General features: G+C 49.9%; 1 protein-coding gene across 4 annotated transcripts in view; it reads right to left on the minus strand.

Moving 5' to 3' along the window:
* Positions 1-26734, minus strand: part of LOC123370842 (dedicator of cytokinesis protein 2-like) — a 336056-nt gene that overhangs the window by 167780 nt on the left and 141542 nt on the right. For all 4 annotated transcript variants that reach the window (XM_045017656.1, XM_045017657.1, XM_045017655.1 and 1 more), the window contains 3 exons: positions 13891-14002; positions 6456-6526; positions 3663-3769 (listed from right to left, as the gene is read on the minus strand). In XM_045017656.1, the coding sequence (XP_044873591.1) occupies positions 3663-3769; positions 6456-6526; positions 13891-14002 (290 nt within the window). The remainder of the gene's footprint in view (positions 1-3662; positions 3770-6455; positions 6527-13890; positions 14003-26734) is intronic.

A 26734-nucleotide genomic window follows, 5' to 3' on the forward strand; every position in this document is an offset into this window, starting at 1 on the left:
GGTCCTCCTGACCCTCTAGCTCTCTGACCTCCTCCTGGTCAGTGCTAGGGGCCTCTACGCTGACTGTTGTCCCGGTGATGGAGGCCTGGCTCAGCGGTGGGCACTGTGCTGACGCTGTTGCAGCAGTGGCCTGAATGGCCAGTGGGCCTTGTGCCAACGTCATCTCGGCAGTGATGGCCTGGACAGTTGATGGGCCTTGTGCCAACGTCATCTCGGCGGTGATGGCCTGGACAGTTGATGGGCCTTGTGCCAACATGATCTTGGATCCCCGTGGCATGGGTCGGTCCTTAGGCAGCAGGGGTGCTCAGGTCTCAGAGGCCACTGACTGGGAGCCCCTGGACAAGGACCCCTGAGCCTGGTGATAAGTCCAGGGGGTCCAAAAGGGCCACTGTGCAGGTGGCTGTGATTGGGGGTCCCAGGGTACCACTCCTGCCTCACTTCGGCACCTGTCAGATCTGTGCTGGCTGTGACGGGAGTAAAAGGAGTCCCCATCAGAGTCTGATGAGACTGATCTCGACCATGATGACCACGGTGGCACTGATGGGTAGTGTGCTGGGGACCGGTGCTGAGTGTCCGGTGCTGAATTGACAGTGTGGGGTTGTCTCTGCAGCCTGCGGTGCTGGGGAGCACCACCGCTGAGGGTCTCTTAGACCAGAGTCCTTCCTTGGCACCATGTCGCGTATGGAGGGCAGGGCGCTCTGCATGGACGCGCTCGGTGCCGGGTCCCGATGGTCTGCGGCAGTTTGGGGGCGAAGAGTGGACTCTATCAAGAGGCGTTTTAGACAGAAATCAGGCTCTTTCTTTATCCTGGGGTGGAAAGCTCTGCAGATTTTGCACCTCTCCGTTTGATGCGCCTCCCCCAGACACTTCAGGCACGAGTCGTGGGGGTCACCGAGGCATGCCCCGGAACCCAAGAGAGGGGTCAGGGACTGGGGTAATCCCCACTCCCAAAACTTACCTATCAACTATATACAACTATAACTAATTACCTGCGAACTGGAAACTATAGCTACAAACTAGAAGATACGCTAAGGGAAGCACGTGCTATTTTGCAAGCGACCGCAATTCCAACAGCTGTCACTGGCAGTGAGAAGGAACTGAGCAGGGGCTCGGTCGGCAGAGACATATATTCAGCCCCATGAGGGTGCCACTCCAGATGGGAGCTGCTAAGGGGAAAAGTTTCCGACGACTGTGCACGCGGCGCGCACACGCCTGATTGGAATCTATATGGGCAATCACTCGAAGAAGAGTTAGACTTAATATGCCCTGATTGAGGGGTCCCTGTGAGTAGAACCTGGCCTGCTAAGCGTGAGGTAGTGAGCCAGGGCCGCCCGGGGGGGAGGCAAGTGGGGCAATTTGCCCCAGGCCCCGGGCCCCACAGGGGCCCCCACGAGAGTTTTTCGGGGGCCCCGGAACAGGGTCCTTCACTCGCTCCAGGGGCCCTGGAAAACTCTCGTGGGGCCCAGGCCCCCGGAGATTCTTCCACTCCGGGTCTTCAGCGACAATTCAGCGGCAGAGGGTCCTTCTGCTCCGGGACCCACCGCCGAAGTGCCCCGAAGCCCCGCGGCGGGGGGTCCTTCCGCCCTGGGACCTGCCGCCGAAGTGCCGGGACCTCGGCGGTAATTCGGCGGCAGGGGGCCCCTGCCATGGGTCTTCGGGGCACTTCGGCGGCGGGTCCCGGAGCGGAAGGACTCCCCGCCGCCGAATTACCGCCGAAGCGGGGGCCCCCCGCCGCCGAAGACCCCAGGCCCCCTGAATCCTCTGGGCGGCCCTGTAGTGAGCCACTGCCAAGTGAAAGCTGGATGGGCGGGAGACAGGTCAGGTGCTCTAGATACCATTTGACCTTTCCTCTTCAGTGTCTAAGGACAGAGCTGACTTGACTCCCTGGAGAGTCTGTGCCTCTCCTCAGGGCAATCACTGCGTGGGTGGTCTAATGCAGAGCGGGCAGCCGCACTGGGGTGCTGCGCTGCCCAGGGCAATCACTGCGGGGGTGGTCTAATGCAGAGCGGGCAGCCGCACTGGGGTGCTGCGCTGCCCAGGGCAATCACTGCGGGGGTGGTCTAATGCAGAGCGGGCAGCCGCACTGGGATGCTGCGCTGCCCAGGGCAATCACTGCGGGGGTGGTCTAATGCAGAGCGGGCAGCCGCACTGGGGTGCTGCGCTGCCCAGGGCAATCACTCCTGCTGAAATCGGTAAGAACTGGGCAAGGTGGCGGAGCCGCAGAGCAGGGCCTTGCAGCTAAATGCAGCACACGTAGAAATGCAGCAGCAAAGGCTCTCCCCTGCCCAGCAGACCCTAGAGCCGTGCTTACTAAGAGCTGGGCTGTGTGGCTGTGGTGCTGTCGGACTGGACTGGACTAGACAAACGACACAGCAGAGCAGTGGTAGAGGCAACAGCAATGAGAAGCAGCAGCAAGTGGCAGAGGCCTCACTAGCCCACCCCCGGGGCCGGAAGGTGAATGCACCTGGATGAACCCCAGGGACTCTGGGACTCAAACAACCCGTGAGTGGGATACAGTGGAAGGAAAGGGGGAGTGGCATATAAAACGGACATTCATCCATTGGACTTTCTAGGTGGGAAACTGAGGCAAAAGGCCTACTGCCCAATAGAGCGCAAGATGGGTGTTTTGCGTACTTTTGAGTCATGGTTGCTGTTTTCCCAAATCAATGCTGTGTTCCCTCTCACTTCACCACAGTTTTGCTTTTATGTTGTACACAGACTCAGTGCTTGTGTGTGGGGAAGGACTGCCTCTGAGAGGTGCCCTGGAGAGGCTGTTAGTTCCCCCAGATTTCTGGATGAGGGCTCAAGCTGGTTTTGTTTTATAATTTTAAGAGGCACCCTTAGATATTGAACCCCGTGGTGCTGACACCACTTGGGAGAAGGTTACATTGATGCCGTGTAGTGTGTAATACCACCGCTCTACTTCTACCTGATATGCCTTGCCATGCATGTCCAAGGATCCCATCTGCTCTGTCAGCCAACTGAACATGAGCTCACAGTGCAATACAGTGGCTATCTACCACGTGTCCGGAAAGCTTTTCTGAGTCACTGTTTTCCAAACACAGCCCTTCATCCTCTACACGATGTGGTCACTAGTGGCACCAGATGATGAGAAAGGAGTGATCCCAAAGCACTCGTGCTGCTTGGAACATTGCCAAGTGGAGAAGAGGGAAATCACAGACATCTCAGGGCCTTCCAGCAGGGCACATTCCAACCTTACCCTGAATTTTCTGTAATACTTTTATGAAGCCTATGTGTGCCTCAGTTTCCCTCCGTACCTTAGACTCTCAGAAAATTGGGGCTGGAAGAGACCTCAGGAGGTCATCTAGTCCAACTCCCTGCTCAAAGCAGGACCAACCCCAACTAAAGTATCCCAGCCAGGGCTTTGTCAAGCCAGGCCTTAAAAACCTCTAAGGAAGGAGATTCCACTACCTCCCTAGGTAACCAATTCCAGTGCTTGGCTGGATTTGCTGCCGGGAGAGAGTGATTGCAGGTACCCAAAGGCCCAGTCTTGGAGACCATGGGCCTGCCCTGTGAATTGTGTGGGTTCTCGAGGCCTGGCACACTAACAGGGTCACTGCCAAGGGACTGTTTACATGCTGGGCATAGATCAGGCCCTGTGGATCTGTGATGGGGGGCTCCCCTTGATGTCCCCCACTTACCATAGAACTGGAAGATCTTGCTGTTGACTATGTCCGTCAGGGACTGCAGCTTCTGCTTGAGCAGGCGCAGAGGGGGCAGGTTCCCAATGAAATCCCGCAGCAAGCACCTAAAGCCCAGACGCAAGGGGACTCGGTTAGGTGATAATATGTAAAATCTCCAGAATAGAGGTGGGATAGGTAAAATCCCAGGGATCTTCAAGCTACACTATCCTTCTCCTGCTGGGTGTATACTCCAGCCCAAAGCACTCAGCCACTTTCCTGCTCTGGCTACTCGCTGCACCAGCAGCTGTCTCTGTTTTGAGGAAGAATTCAAAATGGATGACAGGTCATGTATTGACTGCACTTCTTCCCACAGGTGAGATTGGCAAATGAGGGGGAAGGGCTGCTAAGAGTGTATAGATCTGAGCCTGAGGGCTGACCGGCAGCTTGGATCAGGGGAGCAATGGGGTGCGTGGGCTTTGGGAGGATGGCAGACATTTTGGGCATGTTGGTCACACCTCTAGAGATAAGGTTGCAAGTCAGTTTCCCACATAAAAGCCCCCTTCAGCGTTTGTACGTTTCTGAACTGGTCACTCCTCCCATCTCTTACGAGGGGCCGTTTTTTAAGACAGGCAATGCCAATACCTTCTTTGTGCCTTAAACTGAACCTAGTCCATTATAAAAGAAAACTGACAGAGTCAAGAAATCACAGAAAGACATTCTCTGTTGTGGCTTTTCTTGTTAAATGTGGAGCTTAAAATTATGTCTTTGGCTGTTATTAAATGTTGTACCAAAAAATGCCACCCGCTGAAGAGAATGTTACTGTAGAAGAGGGGTCGGCAGCCTTTCAGAAGTGGTGTGCCGAGTCTACATTTATTCACTCTGATTTAAGGTTTTGAGTGCCAGTCATACATTTTAATGTTTTTAGAAGGTCTCTTTCTATAGGTCTAGAATACATAACTAAACTATTGTTGTATGTAAAGTAAACAAATTTAAAAAAATATTTAAGAAGCTTCATTTAAAATTAAATTAAGATGCAGAGCCCCCCGGACCGGTGGCCAGGACTCCAGCAGTGTGAGTGCCACTGAAAATCAGCTTGCGTGCCGCCTTTGGCACACGTGCCATAGGTTGCCTACCCCTGCTGTAGAACATCCCGGACTGCCACCCGCAGAAGAGAACGTTACTGTAGACTCTAGAACTACTTCCTGACTTTCTGGACATTTTAATTATTTCGCTTTAAATCGCAGTTAAACTCTGAAAAATGAAATGTGTAAAAATGGTGGCAGCTTGTTCAACAGCTCTGTTCCTGGTAAGTATTCAGAGTCTGATCTGTTGACTTCAGTGATGGAAATCAGTTTCTGCTGCTTTTTACTGCTATTAATCCTGCAGAGCCAACACAGATAAGAAGAGAGGGAGCTCTTCCTCCTTGGCTGTATATCAAGTTCCAGTCAGTGACAGCTGCCCAAGACCACTGAAGATCCCTGGCTGCATAGGTATTTCTGATGGCAGCATCTGGCCTGTGGAACTTTTTAACTGATGATGATATGCAAGACAGATAAACCCCAGGGAAAGTTCGCAGAGCGGGTACTGAGAAAACCATTTTATGTGCCATTTGAGCACATTTAAAATTTACATAGTCTCTCTTTTTTAATCAATCAATCAATCTCACTTGGATTCAGTAACCACCTTTTTGAAATAGCTCCCACTCCTCCTACCACAACTCCTGCCTGTTGCACTCCCCATCTGGATGCAGCATTTCCATTCCCCACCCAGCAAACAGTGCGATAGCCACTCACTGGGAGGCCCTTTCCTGGGAGAATCACCTGTCTTCACTGTCACCTTATTTCCTTTGCCCCAGCTCAGAATTATTTATGTTACACCAGGCCTTTGTCCTCCACGCTTGACCCTGTGCCTGCTCTCACTGATCCTGCAGTGTAAATTTACTGACATCACCTTTAAATATACATCAGTGCAGCGGCGGCTTCAGGCACCAGCGCTCCAAGCGCATGCCTGGGGCGGCAAGCCGCGGGGGGTGCCCTGCCGGTCCCTGCAAGGGCAGCAGTCAGGCAGCCTTCGGCGGCATGCCTGCAGGAGGTCACCGGTCCCACAGATTTGGCGGCAATTCGGTGGCGGGTACGATGAAGCCGTGGGACCGGCGGACCTCCCGCAGGCATGCCGCTGAATCTGCGGGACCGGGGACCTCCCGCAGGCATGCCGCTGAATCTGCAGGACCGAGGACCTCCCGCAGGCATGCCGCTGAATCTGCGGGACCGGGGACCTCCCGCAGGCATGCCGCTGAATCTGCGGGACCGGGGACCTCCCGCAGGCATGCCGCTGAATCTGCGGGACCGGGGACCTCCTGCAGGCATGCCGCTGAATCTGCAGGACCGGGGACCTCCTGCAGGCATGCCGCTGAATCTGCGGGACCGGGGACCTCCCGCAGGCGTGCCGCTGAATCTGCGGGACCGGGGACCTCCCGCAGGCATGCCACTGAATCCGCGGGACCGGGGACCTCCCGCAGGCGCGCCGCTGAATCTGCGGGACCGGGGACCTCCCGCAGGCAAGCCGCCGAAGGCCGCCTGCCTGCTGTGCTTGGGGCGGCAAAAAAGCTAGAGCCGCCCCTGCATCAGTGGAATGTGATGTCACAAATGCAGGAAGAGGATCTCACTGCAGGACTATTGGAAGGTGAGCCTGGGTGGCAGGGGGATGAAACAGACATACAGGATGCCCTTTACAAATACACATGGCACTCTGCAGAGAGAGAGTGACTGAGCTTGGTGCATTGGCTGAAAGAAGGAGAAAAGTATCCCTTACCCCAGCACAGAGGAGTCGAAGATCCCAAACACGTCTTCCAGAATCGAAGGCAGGTACTTCAGAGCGGCTCCCTGGAGGCAGAAATCAGCAAACAGAGCTAACTACTGGGCTATGTTTTATTATCAAACTTTAGAAGGACACAGTTACTAGAAATCTTACTGCTCCAAGCGAAATCCATATTGTGCAAAGAGCCAGCACCAAGCCTCTGCACTCTTTAGACCCTATTTAAAAGCCCCTTGAATTTCATCCTGAGTCCATACATAAGACTGAGGCTGATGCACAAAGAAGTTTCGCTCTGATTCAGTGTACTTCATGTAAACAAACCCACGGCATTACTACCATAAACAGTAGCTCCAGGAGCTCTCCTTCCCCAAAGGGAGACATTTTGCTGAGACCATTTACTCTCACTAGATCAACACTAATCAGAATCAGAAAAAACTGACTGTGATGATTCAAATATATCACTGGAGACAGGAATAACTGTTTCAGGTCTTTACTTTAAAACAACAGAGGAAGAAATTTCAAGAAGAAAATTGGATTCTCCCTTATATTTAGACAGGCACAGTCCATCCCACACAGAGACCCCAGGCTTTGGGGCTCCCACAATAATATGACTTGCTGCTGCCATATTTCCATAAAGGAGGGGCTGGGACTTCTCTCTAGGGTCTGGGCAAATGTCCTTTTCAGATGTCCCTCAGCAAACCTACAAAGCAACCAGAAAGTCACATTCCATTGTGAGACAGAATTTTTGTCTCTGCCTTTGTTCCCTTACAAGTAAAACATTTTTTAGAGGTGCAGGTGGATCCTCCACTAGCTTCATTTTTAGATCCATTTTGCAGTCTATGAGTCACTTCAGATTTTTTTCCCCAATGGTTCCCTAGCCCATCCTATGAGTGTCCTTCAGGTCTGAGCTGCAGCCAGGGCTCTGGTGTTTCCTCCGATGGTTCAGCCTCCATATAGTCTTCTATGTTTTGCACAATTGCTGCCAGCATACACAGCCATTGCTGGTGCACACACATCTGAAGCCTCCCAAGTCTACTAGTAAATCCACCAGTTCTCACACTGTCCAAGATTCTGACTTCAACCATTGACCAGTAGGTCAACTGCTATCACAAGGAAAAGCACTCTCCTAAAACCACTAGTCCCACGTCTTGGAGATCTCCAGCTGGTGCCAGTGTCCTCATTCAGGGCCAAATACACACTCTTTTACGCAGTGAGCAGCAGCTGCAGCAGCCGCCACCCTCCCATCAAAGGTGTCCTGGTGGGCCTGAGGGTTCCTTCCAATTGAGCCCTAGGAACTGGATAAAGGTGGGTGCCCTAGAGTGTGCAAATGACAGAGAATTTTGTGTGGATACCAGTGTGGGTGGTAAATATAGTCGCACATGATGGAATTTAGAGATTTTTTTTGTTTGCTCTAGAAAACAATATGAAATTACACACACACTGCATCAAAAGAACATTGAGGTTGCAAAGCCAAGCACTGAGAATTCAGCTTGGTTGATTTTTCAGACTGCAGTGGTTGATACGGGTCTGGGCTGGGCTGGGCCTCCTATAGCATCAGGAAGATTATTTCCAATGTTAATCGAATGAAAGACCCAAGGAGCACAACTGCAATTTATCAGAAGCCTCTTTGCTAGCAAATCCACAAACAATCCCACAAACACTGCAATGTCACAACACATAGAGAGATAGTACCAAGTATTTAGCCCCGTGATTGGCATCACTCACATCTCCTGGTGTGGAACCCCAGAATGTCAGTCATTATCTTCCTCAGTGGTTGTCAGGATACAGCTTTCATAATGCCCCACTGAGGTTCATACATACTTATGAAGGTTTCAACCCCTTTTCTTTATCTATACTTCCACACACCCCTAAATTCGGGGTGCCCCATTTTTCATAGGCTAGCTTGTTAGTTCCCTTTGTACTCATTAACATTTATGTCACTCAATCACCAAAACTTATTGTTAACACACTGCTGACCCCTAGGTCTGCAAAAATCCACAAAATACTCTAACTGGCTTTAATTAGTACATTGCAATATATATTTCCTAAATACCAGCAATTTAACAACACTGACTTAATGCAGCATTCTACCTTATGACATCTTATAATATACGGACATTGCTCTCTTGGGACCTCGGGTCACTACTGGTTAGTTCTTTATGCCAAGTCTATCTTTAGGCTTGAGGCCTTGTCTGCCTAAGCTATGAAGGCCCCTATCTTACAACATTAATACTTATTTCTGGGGCTGTCGATTAATCGCAGTTAACTCAAACGATTAACTCACAAAAATTAATCATGATTAAAAATTAATCACGATTAATCACACTGTTAAACAATAGAACACCAACTGAAATGTATTAAATATTTGTGGATGTTTTTCTACATTTTCATATATATTGATTTCTATTACAACACCGAATACAAAGTGTACAGAGCTCACTTGATATTATTTTTTATTACAAATATTTGCACTTTAAAAATGATAAACAAAAGAAATAGTATTTTTCAATTAACCTCATACAAGTAGTGTGGTGCAATCTCTTTACCGTGAAAGTATAACTTACAAAGGTAGATATTTTTTGTTACATAACTGCACTCAAAAACAACACAATGTATAACTTTAGAGCCTACAAGTCCACTCAGTCCTAGTTCTTGTTCAGCCAATCACTAAGACAAACAAGTTTGTTTATATTGACAGGAGATAATGCTGCCTGCTTCTTATTTACAATGTCACCTGAAAGTGAGAACAGGCATTTGCGTGGCACTTTTGTAGTCAGCATTGCAAGGTTTTTATGTGCCAGATATGCTAAACATTCATATACCCCTTAATGGTTTGGCCACCATTCTAGAGGACATGCTTCCATGCTGAGGATAATCGTTAAAAAATAATGGGTTCATTACATTTGTTACTGAACTCCTTGGGGGAGAACTGTATGTCTCCTGCTCTGTTTTACCCGCATTCTGACATATATTTCATGTTATAGCAATCTCAGACGATGACCCAGAACATGTTCATTTAAAGAACACTTTCACAGCAGATTTGACAAAACACAAAGAAGGTCCCAATGTGAGATTTCTAAAAATAGCTACAGCATTCAACCTAAAGTTTAAGAATCTGAAGTGACGTCCAAAATCTGAGAGGTACGAGGTGTGGAGCATGCTTTCAGAAGTCTTAAAAGAGCAACACTCCAATGGGGAAACTACAGAACCCAAACCACCAAAAGAGAAAATCAACCTTCTGGTGGCATCTGACTCATGTGGAAGCAAGGAAAGAATTAACAAGGATTTGAAGGGATCTTAATGCATGTCAGTTAGTTAGCATGAGTTAGGCTAGCTGTGACCCTAATGACGTGAGATTTGTAGAAGCAAGATAATGTGAGACAGAGTGAACTGTGTGAAAAGTTATTACGACCTTGCTATTCAGATAACCAAATATGCAGTCTTGCTTTTTCTAGTAGTGAGACAAATAAGATAGCAGAAAGGCTTATGTATAAACAAATGCAATTGTTTCTCTTTTACTGTCTCCATGATTGCTAGCTATTGTCTGTAACAAAGGTATAAATGCTTATTGTAATTGTTTACCAATTGAGAGAGACCTGTCCGGGACAAGGGGCAACCCTGTTTCCTAGGACACTCCCTCCCTCTATTGTAATTACTAGAGAAAGAATAAAGTATTTGATTTTGCTGCACCCAAACAGAAAGCGAGAACTGAGTTTTTCTCCGACACTCAGATGATGAAAATGAACATGTGTTGATCCACGCTGCGCTGGATTGTTATCGAGCAGAACTCATCATCACCATGGACACATGTCCTCTGGAATGGTGTTTGAAGCATGAAGGGACATATGAATCTTTAGCACATCTGCATGTACATATCTTGCGAGGCCGGCTACTGCAGTGCCATGTGAATGCCTGTTCTCACTTTCAGGTGACTTTGTAAACAAGAACCAGACAGCATTATCTCCTGCAAATTGTAACCAAATGTATTTGTCTGAGTGATTGGCTGAAGTAGGACTGAGTGGACTTGTAGGATTTACATTGTTTTATTTTTGAATGCAGTTATTTGTTGTACATAATTCTACATTTATAAGTTGAACTTTCATGATAAAGTGATTGTACTACAGTACTTGTATTAGGTGAACTGAAAAATACTATTTTTTTTGTTTTTTAGAGTGCAAATATTTGTAATTAAAAATAAATATAAGGTGAGCACTGTATACTTTGTATTCCGTGTTGTAATTGAAATCAATACATTTGAAAATGTAGAAAACATCCAAAAATATTTAAATAAATGGTATACTATTATTGTTTAACAGTGCGATTAATTGCGATTAATTTTTTTAATCACTTGACAGCCCTACGTATTTCACCTCTATATCCTAAATATATCTCATGTCTTTTATCTTTGGATTCATATAGGACCCCATCTCATTCAGTGCCTACAATGGACCATTCTCTGGGGATGAATCAGGGCTGTGTAATCATAGACTCATGGAAGGTTAGGGTTGGAAGGGACCTCAGGAGGTCATCTAGTCCAACCCCCTGCTCAAAGCAGGACCAATTCCCAACTAAATCATCCCAGCCAGGGCTTTGTAAAGCCAGGCCTTAAAAACCTCTAAGGATGGAGATTCCACCACCTCCCTAGGTAACCCATTCCAGTGCTTCACCACCCTCCTAATGAAAGAGTGTTTCCTAATATCCAACCTAAACCTCCCACACTGCAACTTGAGACCATTGCTCCTTGTTCTGTCATCTGCTACTACTGAGAACAGTCTAGATCCATCCTCTTTGTAACCTCCCTTCAGGTAGTTGAAGGCTGTTATCAAATCCCTCCCCACTCTTCTCTTCTGAAGACTAAATAATGTGTCAAAAGTCTTACTAAAACCAAGAGATATCACATCTACTACTTCTCCTCCATCCACTAGGCCAGTAACCCTGTCAAAGAGGGACACAGACCGACAGACAAGGGAGTACATAAGAACAGCCATACTGGATCAGACCAATGATCCATCCCGCCCATTATCCTGTCTTCCAACAGTGGCCAATGCCAGGTGCCCCAGAGGGAATGAACAGAACAGGGAATCATCAAGTGATCCATCCCCTGTCACCCATTCCCATCTTCTGGCAAACAGAGATTAGGGACACCATCCCTGCCCATCCTGGCCAATACCCAGTCTTATTAATCTCTCCTCACATGGAAGCTGTTCCACACTCCTAATCATTTTTGTTGCCCTTTTCTGAACCTTTTCCAATTCCAATATATCTTTTTTGAGATGCGGCGACCACATCTGCACGCAGTATTCAAGATGTGGGAGTACCATGGATTTATATAGAGACAATATGATATTTTCTGTCCTATTATCTATCCCTTTCTTAATTATTCCCAACATTCTGTTAGCTTTTTTGACTGCTGCTGCACATGGACTGGATGTTTTCAGAGAACTACCCACAACGACTCCAAGATCTCTTTCTTGAGTGGTAACAGTTCATTTAGACCCCATCCCTTGTCTCACTGTACAAGGAAACAATGACACAAAGTTGGTCAGCATGATAGGCAGTAGTCTCAGCACACCAGCAGCCAAACCGTTGTCAAGTTTTCTGTAGGTATCACAGCAAAGATACCTTCCTTAACATAAAGAAGAATGTTAAGGAAAGATTTCAAGAAGGATAATAAGGTAGCTTTGAGGATGTTTATGGAGAGCTTCTCCCGGCCATGAGGGGTAGCACAAGAGAGAGCGCAAAGGGGCTTGTTTGAAAATTTAACAGGTGAATGATGGAGGGTGGCATCACTGGCCAATCCAGAGTGGGAGTCAACACCTAATAGTACATGAGAGATGGCAGGTATGGTGGGGATAGGCTAGGAAGGGTCTTGAAATTTAAGACCAGAAGCTTTGTTTGGTGTGATAGAGAAGAGGTAGCCAATCCCACAGTATTCTTGCCTGCAAGTTAAAGAAGTACGGGCTGGATGAATGGACTATAAGGTGGATAGAAAGCTGGCTAGATCGTTGGGCTCAACAGATAGTGATCAAAGGCTCCATGTCTAGTTGGCAGCCGGTATCAAGCGGAGTGCCCCATGGGTCAGTCCTGGGGCCGGTTTTGTTCAATATCTTCATTAATGATCTGGAGGGTGGCGTGGACTGCACCCTCAGCAAGTTTGCAGATGACACTAAGCTGGGAGGAGTGGTAGATACGCTGGAGGGTAAGGATAGGATACAGAGGGACCTAGACAAATTAGAGGATTGGGCCAAAAGAAATCTGATGAGGTTCAACAAGGACAAGTGCAGAGTCCTGCACTTAGGACAGAAGAATCCCATTCACTGCTACAGACTAGGGACTGAGTGACTAGGAAGCAGTTCTGCAGAAAAGGACCTGGGGATAACAATGGATGAGAAGCTGGATATGAGTCAGCACTGTGCCCTTGTTGCCAAGAAGGCTAACGGCATTTTGGGCTGTATAAGTAGGGGCATTGCCAGCAGATCGAGGGACGTGATCATTCCCCTCTATTCGGCACTGGTGAGGCCTCATCTGGAGTACTGTGTCCAGTTTTGGGCCCCACACTACAAGGATGTCGAAAAATTGGAAAGAGTCCAGCAGAGGGCAAAAAAAGTGATTAGGGGGCTGGAGCACATGACTTATGAGGAGAGACTAAGGGAACTGGGGTTGTTTAGTCTGCAGAAGAGAAGAATGAGGGAGGATTTGATAGCTGCTTTCAACTACCTGAAAGGGGGTTCCAAAAAGGATGGATCTAGACTGTTCTCAGTGGTAGCAGATGACAGAACAAGGAGCAATGGTCTCAAGTTGCAGTGGGGGAGGTCTAGGTTGGATATTAGGAAAAACTTTTTCACTAGGAGGGTGGTGAAGCACTGGAATGGGTTACCTAGGGAGGTGGTGGAATCTCCTTCCTTAGAGGTTTTTAAGGTCAGGCTTGACAAAGCCCTGGCTGGGATGATTTAGCTGGGGATTGGCCCTGCTTTGAGCAGGGGGTTGGACTAGATGACCTCCTGAGGTCCCTTCCAACCCTGATATTCTATGATTCTATAAATGGAGGAGCTGTGTAACTCCCTTCCTCTCTACCAGACATGGCACTGTGCCGACAGAGAAGGATTCTGATGCAGTAATACTTAATGGCACCAATTCTGCATGATGCATGTCCCCTCACTCCATCTAACCATGTGTAACAGGGTGGCAAATTCTAGCACCCTGCACAAAAGCAGAGGAATGGCTAGCCTGGATCTGCTCAGTGGCCAATCTAGTTCTGTATGATGTCTGACAGTAGGCAGCAACAAATGCTTCAGAGAATGAGGCACACACATGAGTGTGCACACACACAAACACGCTCCCATATATCTGCCCTCTCCAGAACCTTGCTGAGGTTTCAGCTGTAGGGACAAAAACAGGTATCATAAGGCCAGGACCCCCCTGCCCTCCTCACCTGGGACAGCAGGGTTGTATTCTCCAGTGTGGATTTCATCAGCTGATTGACAGACAGGAAGAATTGCTTCAACGAAGCCTGGAATTCTACTTTTTCTTTCCCTTCGTAGAGTCTGAGGGAAAACAAGGAAAATAAATATCACAATCCTCTTCCTCCCTTGTTCACAGAAGCGACCTTTTTAGTTGATGACATAACAAAGGATATATCCAAGGAGCCAAGAATTCTTCCTACGTGGCCTGTTCAGACTTCATAAGAACATAAGAACGACCATACTGGTCAGACCAATGGTCCATCTAACCCTTGACAAAGTCCCTCACCAAAGGCTCTTATGCAAAGTAAGCTGCCATGGGATAAGAGGGAAAGTGCTCTCATGGATCGGTAACTGGCTAAAAGATAGGAAACAAAGGGTAGGAATAAATGGTCAGTTTTCAGAATGGAGAGAGGTAAATAGTGGTGTCCCCCAGGGGTCTGTTCTGGGCCCAGTCCTATTCAACATATTCATAAATGATCTGGAAAAAGGGGTAAACAGTGAGGTGGCAAAATTTGCAGATGATACAAAATTACTAAAGATAGTTAAGACCCAGGCAGACTGCAAAGAGCTACAAAACGATCTCTCAAAACTGGGTGACTAGGCAACAAAATGGCAGATGAAGTTTAATGTTGATAAATGCGAAGTAATGCACATTGGAAAACATAATTCCAACTATACATATAAAATGATGGGGTCTAAATTAGCTGTTACCACTCAAGAAAGAGATCTTGGAGTTATTGTGGATAGTTCTCTGAAAACATCCACTCAATGTTCAGTGGCAGTCAAAAAAGCAAACAGAATGCTGGGAATCATAGAATCATAGAATCTCAGGGTTGGAAGGGACCTCAGGAGGTCATCTAGTCCAACCCCCTGCTCAAAGCAGGACCAAACCCAACTAAATCATCCCAGCCAGGGCTTTGTCAAGCCTGACCTTAAAAACCTCTAAGGAAGGAGATTCCACTACCTACGTAGGTAACCCATTCCAGTTCTTCACCACCCTACTAGTGAAAAAGTTTTTCCTAATATCCAGCCTAAACCTCCCCCTCTGCAACTTGAGACCATTGCTCCTTGTTCTGTCATCTTCTACCACTGAGAACAGTCTAGATCCATCCTCTTTGGAACCCCCTTTCAGGTAGTTGAAAGCAGCTATCAAATCCCCCCTCATTCTTCTCTTCTGCAGACTAAACAATCCCAGTTCCCTCAGCCTCTCCTCATAAGTCATGTGCTCCAGCCCCCTAATCATTTTTGTTGCCCTCCGCTGGACTCTCTCCAATTTATCCACATCCTTCTTGTAGTGTGGGGCCCAAAACTGGACACAGTACTCCAAATGAGGCCTCACCAGTGCTGAGTAGAGGGGAATGATCACATCCCTCGATCTGCTGGAAATGCCCCTACTTATACAACCCAAAATGCCATTAGCCTTCTTGGCAACAAGGGCACACTGTTGACTCATATTCAGCTTTTCGTCCACCGTAACCCCTAGGTCCTTTTCTGCAGAACTGCTGCCCAGCCATTCGGTCCCTAGTCTGTAGCAGTGCATGGGATTCTTCCGTCCTAAGTGCAGGACTCTGCACTTGTCCTTGTTGAACCTCATCAGATTTCTTTTGGCCCAATCCTCTAATTTGTCTAGGTCCCTCTGTATCCTAGCCCTACCCTCCAGCGTATCAACCACTCCTCCCATTAAGAAAGGGATAGATAATAGGACAGAAAATATCATGTTGCTTTTATATAAATCCATGGTACGCCCACATCTTGAATACTGAGTGCAGATGTGGTCACCCCATCTCAAAAAAGAAATATTGGAACTAGAAAAGGTTCAGAAAAGGGCAACAAAAATGATTAGGGGTATGGAGGCTTCCGTATGAGGAGAGATTAATAAGACTGGGACTTTTCAGCTTGGAAAAGAAATGACTAAGAGGAGATATGATTGAAGTCTTTAAAATCATGACTGTTGTAGAGAAAGTAGATAAGGAAGTGTTTATTACTTCTCATAACGTGAGAACTAGGGGTCATAAAATGAAATTAATAGGCAGCAGGTTTAAAACAAACAAAAGGAAGTATTTCTTCACACAACACACAGTCAACCTGTGGAACTCCTTGCCAGAGGATGCTGTGAAGGCCAATACCATAACAGGGTTCAAAAAAGAACTAGATACATTCATGGAGGATAGGTCCATCAGTGGTTATTAGCCAGCATGGGCAGGAATGGTGTCCCTAGTTTCTGTTTGCCAGAAGTTGGGAATGAGCGACAGGGGATGGATCATTTGATGATTCCCTGTTCTGTTCATTCCCTCTGGGGCACCTGGCATTGGCCACTGTCGGAAGACAGGATACTGGGCTAGATGGACCTTTGGTCTGACCCAGTAGGGCCATTTTTATGTTCTTAGTATCCTGTCTTCTGACAGTGGCTGGTGCCAGATGCTTCAGAGGGAGTGAACAGAACAGGGCAATTTATCACATGATCCATAACCTAACATCCAGGCCCAGCTTCTGGCAGTCAGAGGTTTAGGGACATCCAGTGAATGGGTTTGCATCTCAGACCCTCTTGGCTAATAGCCATTGATGTACCTGTCCTCCATTAACTTATCTAATTCTTTTTTGAAACCAGTTATACTTTTAGCCTTTACAACACCCTCTGGTACAGTTCCACAGACTGACTGTGCATTGTGTGAAGAAGTATTTCATGATATTTGTTTTAAACCTGCTGCCTATTAATTTCATTAGGTGACTCCTGGTTCTTGTGTTATGTGAAGGGGTATAACACTTCCTTATTCACTTTCTCCACATGATTTGTGATTTTATACACCTTTATCATAGCCCCCCTCAGTCATCTCTTTTCTATGCTGAACAGTCCCAGTATTTTTCATCTCTCCTCCTATTGACGCTGTTCCATACCCCTCATCAGTTTTGTTGCCCCTCTCTGTACTTTCCCAGTTTTAATGTATCTTTTTTGAGACGGGGCAACCAGAACTGCACACAGTGTTCAAGGTGTGGGCGTACCATGGATTTATATATTGGCATTACAATATTTTCTGTCTTACCATCTATCCCTTTTCTAATGATTCCTAACACTGTTCGCTTTTTTTGACTGCTGCTGCACACTGAGCGGATGGTTTCAGAGGCCTATCCACAATGACTCCAAGATTGCTTTCTGAGTATAACAGCTAACTTAGACCCCATCGTTTTGTCTGTAGAGTGGGGATTATGTTCTCCAGCGTGCATTACTTTGCACTTATCAACAATGAATTTCATCTGCCATTTTGTTGCCCAGTCACCCAGTTTTGTGAGCTCCCTTGCTAATTATTTGCAGTGTGTTTTAGACTTAAGTATCTTGAGTAATTTTGTATCTTCTCCAAACTTTGCCACCTCATTGTTCACCCCTTTTTCCAGATCATTTATGAATATGTTGAACAGCCCTGGTCCCAGTACCGATCCCTTGGGGACCCCACTATTTACCTCTCTCCACCACGAAAACTGACAATTTATTCCTGCCCTTTGTTTCTTTTCTTTTAACCACTTACTGATCCAGGAGAGACCCTTCTCCCTTGTCCCATGGCAGCTCGCTCTGCTTAAGAGCCTTTGGTGAGGGACCTTGTCAAAGTCTCTCTGAAGGTCCAAGTATGCTATATATGCTGGATCCCCCTTGCCCACATGTTGATTGACCTCCTCAAAGAATTCTAGTAGATTGGTGAGGCATGAGTTCTCTTTATAAAAGCCTTGTTGACTCTTCCCCAACATATCAGGCAGATCTATGTGTCTGACAATTCTGTTCTTTACTACAGTTTCAACCAATTTGCCTGGTACTGAAGTTAGGCTCAGGGGTGAGCTGCAGCGGGTTCGCACGGGTTCGCGGGAACCCGTTGTTAAATTTTAGCAGCCATTTTAGAACCGCTTGTTAAGGGCTGCTAAATTTAACAAAAGTTCCCGCCCACTCCTCTCCTGCTCTGCCCCCTTCTCCTCCCCCTTCCCTGCTTCCCGCGAATCAGATGTTCGCGGGAAGCCTGAACAAGCAGCATGGAGGCAGCCAGCAGGTAAGCTGGGGCGCGGAGGGGGAGGGGAGGTGCGGCTGGCTCAGCAGCTCCCGGTCCCAGACCGCAGCTCCCTCCAGCCCAGCGCCGGCCCCCGCGGCGCCGGGCCGGCCCGGGGAGTCGGGCCCCGCGGCGCCGGTCGTGGTCCTGGCAGAGTGGACCCAGTCCCCAGGCAGTGTGGTAAGGGGGCAGGGAGGGGGTGGGTTGTGGGGGGGTGGATAAGGGTCAGGGCAGTCAGAGGGCAGGGAACAGGGGGATTGAATGGGGGCAAGGGTCCCGGGGAGCAGTCAGGAAAGAGCAGGGTTGGATGAGGTGGTGGGGGCACTCAGGGACAGAGAGAAGGGGTAGTTGTATGGGGTAGGAGTTCTGGGGGGCAAGGGGCAGTCAGGGGACAGGGAAGGGGGGGATGGGTCACGGGTCTCGGAGTGTGTGTGTTAAGGAACATGAGGGGTTGGATGGGGCACGACCCCCCCCCCCCCACGGAGTGGGGGGGAAGGAGGGAACCCGTTGTTAAAATTTTGGAGGGAGGAGGGAACCCGTTGTTAAAAATTTGGCAGCTCATCACTGGGCTCACCGGCCTGTAATTGCCGGGATCACCTCTGAAGTTCTTTTTTTAAAATTGGCATCACATTAGCTATCTACCAGTCACCTGGTACAGAGGCTGATTTAAGCAGTACATGGTAATTTAACTTAATACACAGTGAGAATTTCAATGAATTACAATCCTTCTTGAGCAGCTTCTAAATTAGAACAAACTTTAAAGTGACGCACGGTAGCTCCCTCTCCCTGTTACTAAGAGAAGGGACAGGATACGAACAATATGAGCCGTAGCCAAGCCAATGAGCAGTTCTCTCACAGTCTCCTAGGAATTTCCTTTGGCTCTTCTGCCCCTTTCATTCTTTTTTCTCATGAGCATTCATCATACTGTTGGGCTTCACCGGCGCAAGAATTCATGGAAAGTCGCATATGGGAGTATTTGTGGGAAAAACATTTTACATTTGCACATGCCAGAAGCACTTCCACACTCATCCAATGAGACAGACGGCTCAATATTATGGGACTTGTCTGAGCATTCACAGCTATCCAGCGTACCCCAAACAGTGAATACTTGCACAGGATGGTTTGTGAGCAATACACAGAATAGGGAAACTGCCCCAGTTTACTTGGAAGTGTTCTGTCTCAAGTAATCACATCTGCAGATCTGTTGCGATGGATATTTCAGCTGGCTTGCATCTTGGAGGCAGAACCTGACCTGTCAGTCATGGGCAGTCGGGGAATGCCTCACCCCCTGAAATTCCTACCAGCTGAGACAATTTCCATTGCCAGGATATTTCAATTGTACTTTTCTAAATCAGAGATTGTTTCAACGATACTTTGAGCAGAGACAACAGTTTCTCCTGCTGCAGAGCATGTGGATAATTTGCACTAATTAAATTGTAACCATTGGTCTCAGTGAGTTCTCTGCTGCCATCTTTTGATGAACTAGGGGAAAAACCTCATGAGTAAAATAAACCTGAATTTTTGGATGTCAATTTTTATCTCTATTTCAACTCTGGATGATCCTTTTGTTTCCAGAGTGGGCAGGATCTCTGGACCTTATCACTCAAAGAAAGGAAACTGTCATATAAGCAGGAATCGATTTTACTGTTCTTTATAGTGCTAAAGTCCACAGATCTGTTACAATGGGATTTTCACAACAATGTGCTTCCAGTGTGGGAAGGATGATCATCCTTTAACTACATGCAGATCTTCCCCTTACTAGGGTATCAGAACATGGAGAAGATTTCTGGAAAAAATGCCCCTTGAGGAAGATTTATTGACCAGCTTGGTGGCTCTTATGGCCAGGCAACTGCTTAGCAGATTTTGTAATAGGAGATACAGGACATCTCTGCCCATGAGATAAGACGGTTACTCACCGTAGTAACTGTTGTTCTTCGAGATGTGTTGCTCCTATCCATTCCAGTTAGGTGTGCGCGCCGCGCGTGCACGGCTCTTCGGAAGATTTTTACCCTAGCAACTCTGGCGGGCCGGCTGGGCGCCCCCTGGAGTGGCGCCGCTATAGCGCAGGATATATACCCCAGCCGGCCCGTCCGCTCCTCAGTTCCTTCTTGCCGGCTACTCCAACAGTGGGGAAGGAGGGCGGGTCTGGAATGGATAGGAGCAACACATCTCGAACAACAACAGTTACTACGGTGAGTAACCGTATTTTCTTCTTCCAGTGATTGCTCCTATGCATTCCAGTTAGGTGATTCCCAAGCCTTACCTAGGCGGTGGGGTCGGAGTTAGATGTTGCAGAACGCAACTGCTAAGCCAGAGGCTGCAACAGATCTGGACTCCGGGACCAATGAGGCAAAGGTGTGGACCGAGGACCAGGTAGGTGTACAACACATCCCCCGAAAGGGTATGCGAGCCAGGAAGGCAGCTGAGAAGCGTGAGCCCTGGCGGAATGTGCAGCAAGGTGGCTCTATGGAACATGGGCCAAAACAGAAGAGGTGCAGATGCACAACGTCATTGAAGATGAAATCCTCTAGGAGGAGACAGGTATGCCCTTCGTCTGGTATGCCGGTACGATGAAGGTTGTGGGGGCGTTACGAGAGGGCTCTGTCTGCAAGATATAGAATGCGGACGCCCTACAGATGTCGAAGGAGGGCAACCGTTGCTCTCCTTGCAAAGAGAGTGGCTTCGGAAAGAAGACCGGAAGGAAGATATCCTGGTAGATATAAAAGGCCGACACCTCCTTAGGGAGGCAGGTCGGACGTGGTAATAACTGCCCTTGTCCTTGAGGAACACAGTATATCTTGGGCCTATTGTGAGAGTCTGAAGCTCGGAGACTCGTGTGGCCGCCGGAAAGGCTACCGGAAACTGACTTGCAGGACAGTTATATCAACGAGCATGTTGACAGTGGCTCAAATAGGGCAGTCATAAAACTGGTTAGAACCAGATTGAAGAGCCAGGTTTATGGCGGGGGCCCCACTGGGGGAGTGTATAAACGCTCCAAGCCCTGAGGAACCAGATGGAATGGAGCGGGATCTCGGCGGGAGAAACCTCGCGCGTGTCGGAACAGCATGAGAAACGCTTCCACTCGGCCAGATACTTCAACCGAATGGACGGTTTTATACCACCCCGGAGAATCCCGTAGAACCGAGGTCGAACAACGTAACTCGGATCGGTTTAGCTACACAGGAGTCCTGCTGTGAGGTGCAGGGATTACAAGAGCGGGTGGTGAAGGTTGCCGTGATTCCACGTCATGGGGTCTGTGCCAAGAGGGTTGCTACCGACAGGTGTAGCAACATGGTGTGCCAGGGCTGCCCAGGTTACACTGGAGCGATCACGATCAGGGGCGCTCTGTCCCTGCGGAGTTTGAGTAGGACCTTGTGAACCAGCGGGGACAGTGGACAGCGTACGGCAGATGGCTGATCCACGGCCTCAGGAAAATCCTCCAAGACCGAGCCTGGGGAGAGGCCTTGGAACGAGGAGAATTTCTCTCTCTCTTTCCGTTCTCGCAAGAGCGAGGAGGGCTATGCGGGGAAAGACCCAACCTCTGAAAAACGGAATAGATAAAGACGGGAGGAAACCACCACTTGTGAGACAGGAAGGATCTGCTGAAGCGATCCGCCAGCTGAATCGCCTGGTACACAAGGCAGACTGCTCTCAGCTCTCGGACATTGATGTGTAAGGCCAGTTCTTGCGCTGACCGAAGGCCGTGAGTGCGAAACTACTCCAGGTGCGCACCCAGCCGAGAGATGGGCTGTCTGTCACGAGGGACCCCGAGGGGTGAGTGAAACAGCATCCCCGGATACACCGGGGAGGACGCCGACTCCCGGTCGAGGGAGCCTAGGCTGCTCGGTGGAAACGAGACGACCACGAGTATGCCATCTCTGCCCGGGTGGCACACCCAGGTGAGCCATGATTGAAGTGAACAGAGGCGAAGCCTGGCATGTTTGGTTGCAAACGTGTAGACAGCCATGTGACTCAGGAAACCTAGGCAAGTGCGAGTCTGGAGTCCAGGACAGCCCCAAGGAATTCCCTTCCCTGTATGGGAATCAGAGTGGATTTTACTATTGATCATCAGGCCTGGACACAGGAATAGGTTCGTGTCGATGCCCACATGACTGGTACTTTGGGCCCGGTGGTTCTACGAAGGAGCCACTCGCCTAGATACGGAGAACGTGTATGCGACGGTGGCGAAGAAAGGCGGCGACTACAGCCATGCACTTTGAATACCCCTGGGCTGAATAGAGGCCAACCGGGAGGGCCGTATACTGGGAATAACGATGGTAGGCCCCAAACCGAGGGTACCTTCTGTGTGGAAGAGAAATGGCGACGTGAAAACACGCGCCCTGCATATCGAGGGCGGCGTACCAGTCTCCGGGATCCCAGGATGGGATGACGGTCGCCCTGGGTACCATGCGGAACTCATCTGCATCGTGACTTGTTGAGTTCCTGCAGGTCTAGGGTAGGTCTGAGACCTCCCTTCGCCTAGGGGAATAGGTTTCGCCCTTAGGTACCTCCTGTATAGCTCCGATGAAGAGGAGCATCCACACCTCTTGCCAGAGGAATCGCTCATGAGAGGGGTCCTTAGGAGGGGCGAGGATGGGTAGGCTTTTGCCCCATTGGTGGTCAGAACGACCCTAATTTCGGCTCTTTTGGGGTGCGGATTGATGGCCACGACCGTGTAAGCCACGCCCGCTGGCCAAGTCCTGACTTTGTCAAGGCGCAGGGCAAGAGCGGAGGTTGGGGACGGAAACGTCGGCGCTGAATCACTGGCGTGTGCATGCCGAGAGAGAGAGAGAGAGAGAGCAAAGTGACCCTGCTGCCCTTTAGGGTCTGCAGCCTAGGGCCAGTGTTTTCAGAGAACAGGCCTGTGCCATTGAAGGGCAAGACCTGTATCGCGTGCCGCAGCTGCGAGGGAAGGCTCGACAACTGGAGCCATGAAACGCGCCGCGTGGCAACACCCGAGGCCAGGGTCATGGCAGCGGAGTCAGCTGCGCCCAACGAGGCCTGGAGGGAAGCTGTCTCCAGCTCCGTCCTTTGCTGCAGGAGGGCATCAAACTCTTGACGGGAGTTCCGAAGAAGCGACTGTAAATTTGCCCACTGCTACCCACAGTAGCAGATAAGCAGGGCTTGCTGGTTCGCTACACGAAGTTGCAGGGCCCCCTCCGGGTACATCTTACGGCCCAGTAAGACCACACGCCCAGCCTCTTTGGATTTAGGGGCTGGTCACATTTCGATTATAGGAGGGCCGGAGGGGTATGTTCCTGCCCCCGCCTCATCTGGGGAGGAGGAAGAAGAAAGGCCAGGGACAAGCGGGTCCTGTGTGGGCTCGAGCTCCTGGACGACCTCCTGATCCGGTGGGATCTGGGAGCCCGGTGCCGAACCGGGGGTTGCTCTGTACCGGTCGGACGGGGACGACTAATTGTCACCTCTGGCACCCGGAGCTCCGAGGGAACGGAGCGAGATGGGATCACCGGTACGCCTCTGGCGCGGAAGTACACGCAAGGCGTCCAGAATGACCACTGATAGGTCTCCTGGAAGACTCTGGAGGGCACATCAGAAAACAGGGTGCTACGCATATGAAGTGTCCGCACGGGACGACACTGATGCGTGGCTGGATGGCCCTGGAGGAGCTGAAAGCTCTTGGTAGAGTCTCCGTCTGTAACTGACGTCGCTCGATGCGGCACCGGGGATCAGTACCGGTAGACAGACCGGTACCGAGAACAGGACCCGCCACCGAAGCTGTGCCGGGCGGTCGACCGAGGGTGCGAGGCTCGATGATCAGGAGTGGCTACGAGCGTCCCGGTGCCTGGGGCTTGATCGGTGCTGAGTGTCCCGGACCAGGGATCAGAATGCTGACCGGTGCCACGAGCACTACTGGTACCAACATGGAGAATGGTGCCGAGACCTAGATCGGTGACGGGACCGAGAACATCTGCGGGACCGCGACCCTGAATGGTGCCGCTCTGCGGTGCCGAGGTAGGGTCGTTTGATCAAGGCAGGCTTGCCCATCGACTATGTAACCCCCACCGGCGGTGCCGGGGGTTGAGGCAGCGCAGATGCTGTCGTTGCAATCAGCCCCCTCGCCGTGGACACTGTCTCCGGCGAGGAGGGAATAGTGAGCTCGACCCTAACTGGCACCACGGATGCAGCTTCATAGCGAGCTCGACCACGGCCCGTACCGGGGAGCATTCCAGCACCGGACTCGACGGCTCTTGCCTGGCCGGAGTTAACGGTGCGGATAGTGTCGGTGTCGCGGCAGACATCGGTGCCGGGCGATCCCACTGAACATAGCGCTCGGCTGCGGAGCAGGCGGCTCAGGCGCAACATCCTAGCGAGCTCGACCACGGTCCGTATCGGGGAGCTTACCAGCACCGGACTCGACGGCGCTTGCCTGGCCGGAGCTAACGGTGTGGATACTGTTGGTGTCGCGGCAGACATCGGTGCCGGGCGATCCGACTGAGCATCGCGCTCGGCTGCGGAGCAGGCGGCTCGGACGCAGCTGCCGGGCGAGCTCAACCACGGTGCGTACCGGGGAGCTTTCTAGCACCTGACTCGAGGGCTCTTGCCTGGCCGGAGTTAACGGTGCGGATATTGTCGGTGCCGCAGCCGACATCGGTGCCCGGCGATCCGACGGATCATAGCGCTCGGCTGCGGAGCAGGCGGCTCAGACGCAGCTTCATAGCGAGCTCGACCACGGTCCATACCGGGGAGCTTTCCAGCACCGGACTCGACGGCTCTTGCTTGGCCGGAGTGAAAGGTGCGGATAGTGTCGGTGCCGCGGCAGACATCGGTGCCGGGCGATCCGACGGAGCATAGCGCTCGGCTGCGGAGCAGGCGGCTCGGACACAGCTTCAGAACGAGCTCGACCATGGTGCGTACCGGGGAGCTTTCCAGCACCGGACTTGACGGCTCTTGCCTGGCCGGAGTGAAAGGTGCGGATATTGTCAGTGCCGCGGCAGACATCGGTGCCGGGCGATCCGAGTGAGCATAGCGCTCGGCTGCGGAGCAGGCGGTTCGGACGCAGCTTCCGGGCGAGCTCGACCACGGTGCGTACCGGGGAGCTTTCCAGCACCGGACTCAATGGCTCTTGCCTGGCCGGAGTAACTCTTCATCCTCCAGGAGAGGGGTCCATGCCGAGAGTATGTCGGTAGCGACGGTGGTGCCAGGAGGCCTTGGCGGTACCGGCGATCCGGTGCCGAGGGAGCGCGCCGTGAAAACTAACTAGCGCTCGGCGCTGAGAGCGGAGGAGCAAGAGCTGCCTCCCTCAGGAGCTGTTTAAAATGAAAGCCCCGCTCCCCTTTGATCACTGATTAAGGGCCTCACAAATGCGGCACTTATCTGGAAGGTAAGATCCCTCGAGGCACTTAGGAGAAGATCTCTTGTCAGCAGCGGCTTGTGGCCGGCCGAGCATTAGAACACGCTGTGGACCGGGCATCGGACCCGGCACCGAGTGAGGGGAAGGGGATAAACCCCGACCCCTGTAAAATAAATACACTATACTATTCTACAAACAGAGTTAACTACAACTATAAACAGAACGAGAGAAAACTACGAGTAGCTAGGGAAGTGGAGGTCAGCTAAGCTGTGCTCCACTGTTCCAACAGCTGTCACGGGCAGAAAGAAGGAACTGAGGAGCGGACGGGCTGGCTGGGGTATATATCCTGCGCTATAGCGGCGCCACTCCAGGGGGCGCCCAGCCGGCCCACCGGAGTTGCTAGGGTAAAAATCTTCCGAAGAGCCGTGCACGCGCGGCACGCACACCTAACTGGAATGCATAGGAGCAATCACTCGAAGAAGAATCTCAGTGTTCCGAACAATTGGGCTCTGATTCTTAACAGAAATGAGGAAGAAAATGTCTTGAATTGTTTGATAAAAAAAATTAAGTTCACTTTGGGAATAAATACTATGATGGTTCTGAGGACTACCTGTCTGAATTAAAGATAAAATGATGGGTCTCATTAGAGAAAGTTCCCAACTTTGAAATGTAATCTGGTTGGACATAATACACTCTCACCTAGTTAGATGAATATAAAAATATAACACAAGCACATAGGGATAAAATTAAAAAGGCCAAGGCACAAAATAAGATTAAACTGGCTATGGACATAAAGGGTAACAAGAAATCATTTTACGAATTCATTAGAAGCACAAGGAAGACCAAGGACAGGGCAGGCCCATTAACTCAATGAAGGAAAGACAATAACAGAAAATGAAGCAATGATTGAAGTGTTAAATGCCTTTTTTGTTTCAGTTTTCACCAAAAAGGTGAGCAGGGACCTGACGACTACGGGCAGGTCTACACTTAAAACGCTGCATTGACACAGCTGCACCAATACAGCTGCACTGCCATAGCACTTAATGAAAACTCTTCTACGCCAACAGGAACGTTCTGGTACCACTTAATACTGGGATGTGTTTGCGTAACTAGCATTCTTAGGAATGTGTATTTCTGCAATATCAGCCTGTTCTTCCCAAATTCTGTGGGCAGGTCCTGCCTCATACCAGGCTTATGTCTCAGGCTCTTTTCCTATTACACCAAGGGGCAAGCATTGAGGCAAGGGCCCAGGGGATACCACCCAGTGATGGGTTGGGAGAGAAAAACCTGTTCTGGTGGGGGCAGAGGGGCCATATAAAGAGGCTTTACCCCCACCGAGGAAAAGGGCAAGGGCCAGAGGAAAGGAAAGAAAGAAGAAACAGGAGCCCGTAAGAAGCCCATAGAAGAGGTGGAGAGAGCCATGAGACAGCCACAGGAAGACCATGAGGTGAAATTGGGGGTAGGAGAGAGACC

This window comes from Mauremys mutica, chromosome 5 (genome assembly GCF_020497125.1).
Source record: "Mauremys mutica isolate MM-2020 ecotype Southern chromosome 5, ASM2049712v1, whole genome shotgun sequence".
In the NCBI taxonomy this organism is placed as follows: domain Eukaryota; kingdom Metazoa; phylum Chordata; order Testudines; family Geoemydidae; genus Mauremys; species Mauremys mutica.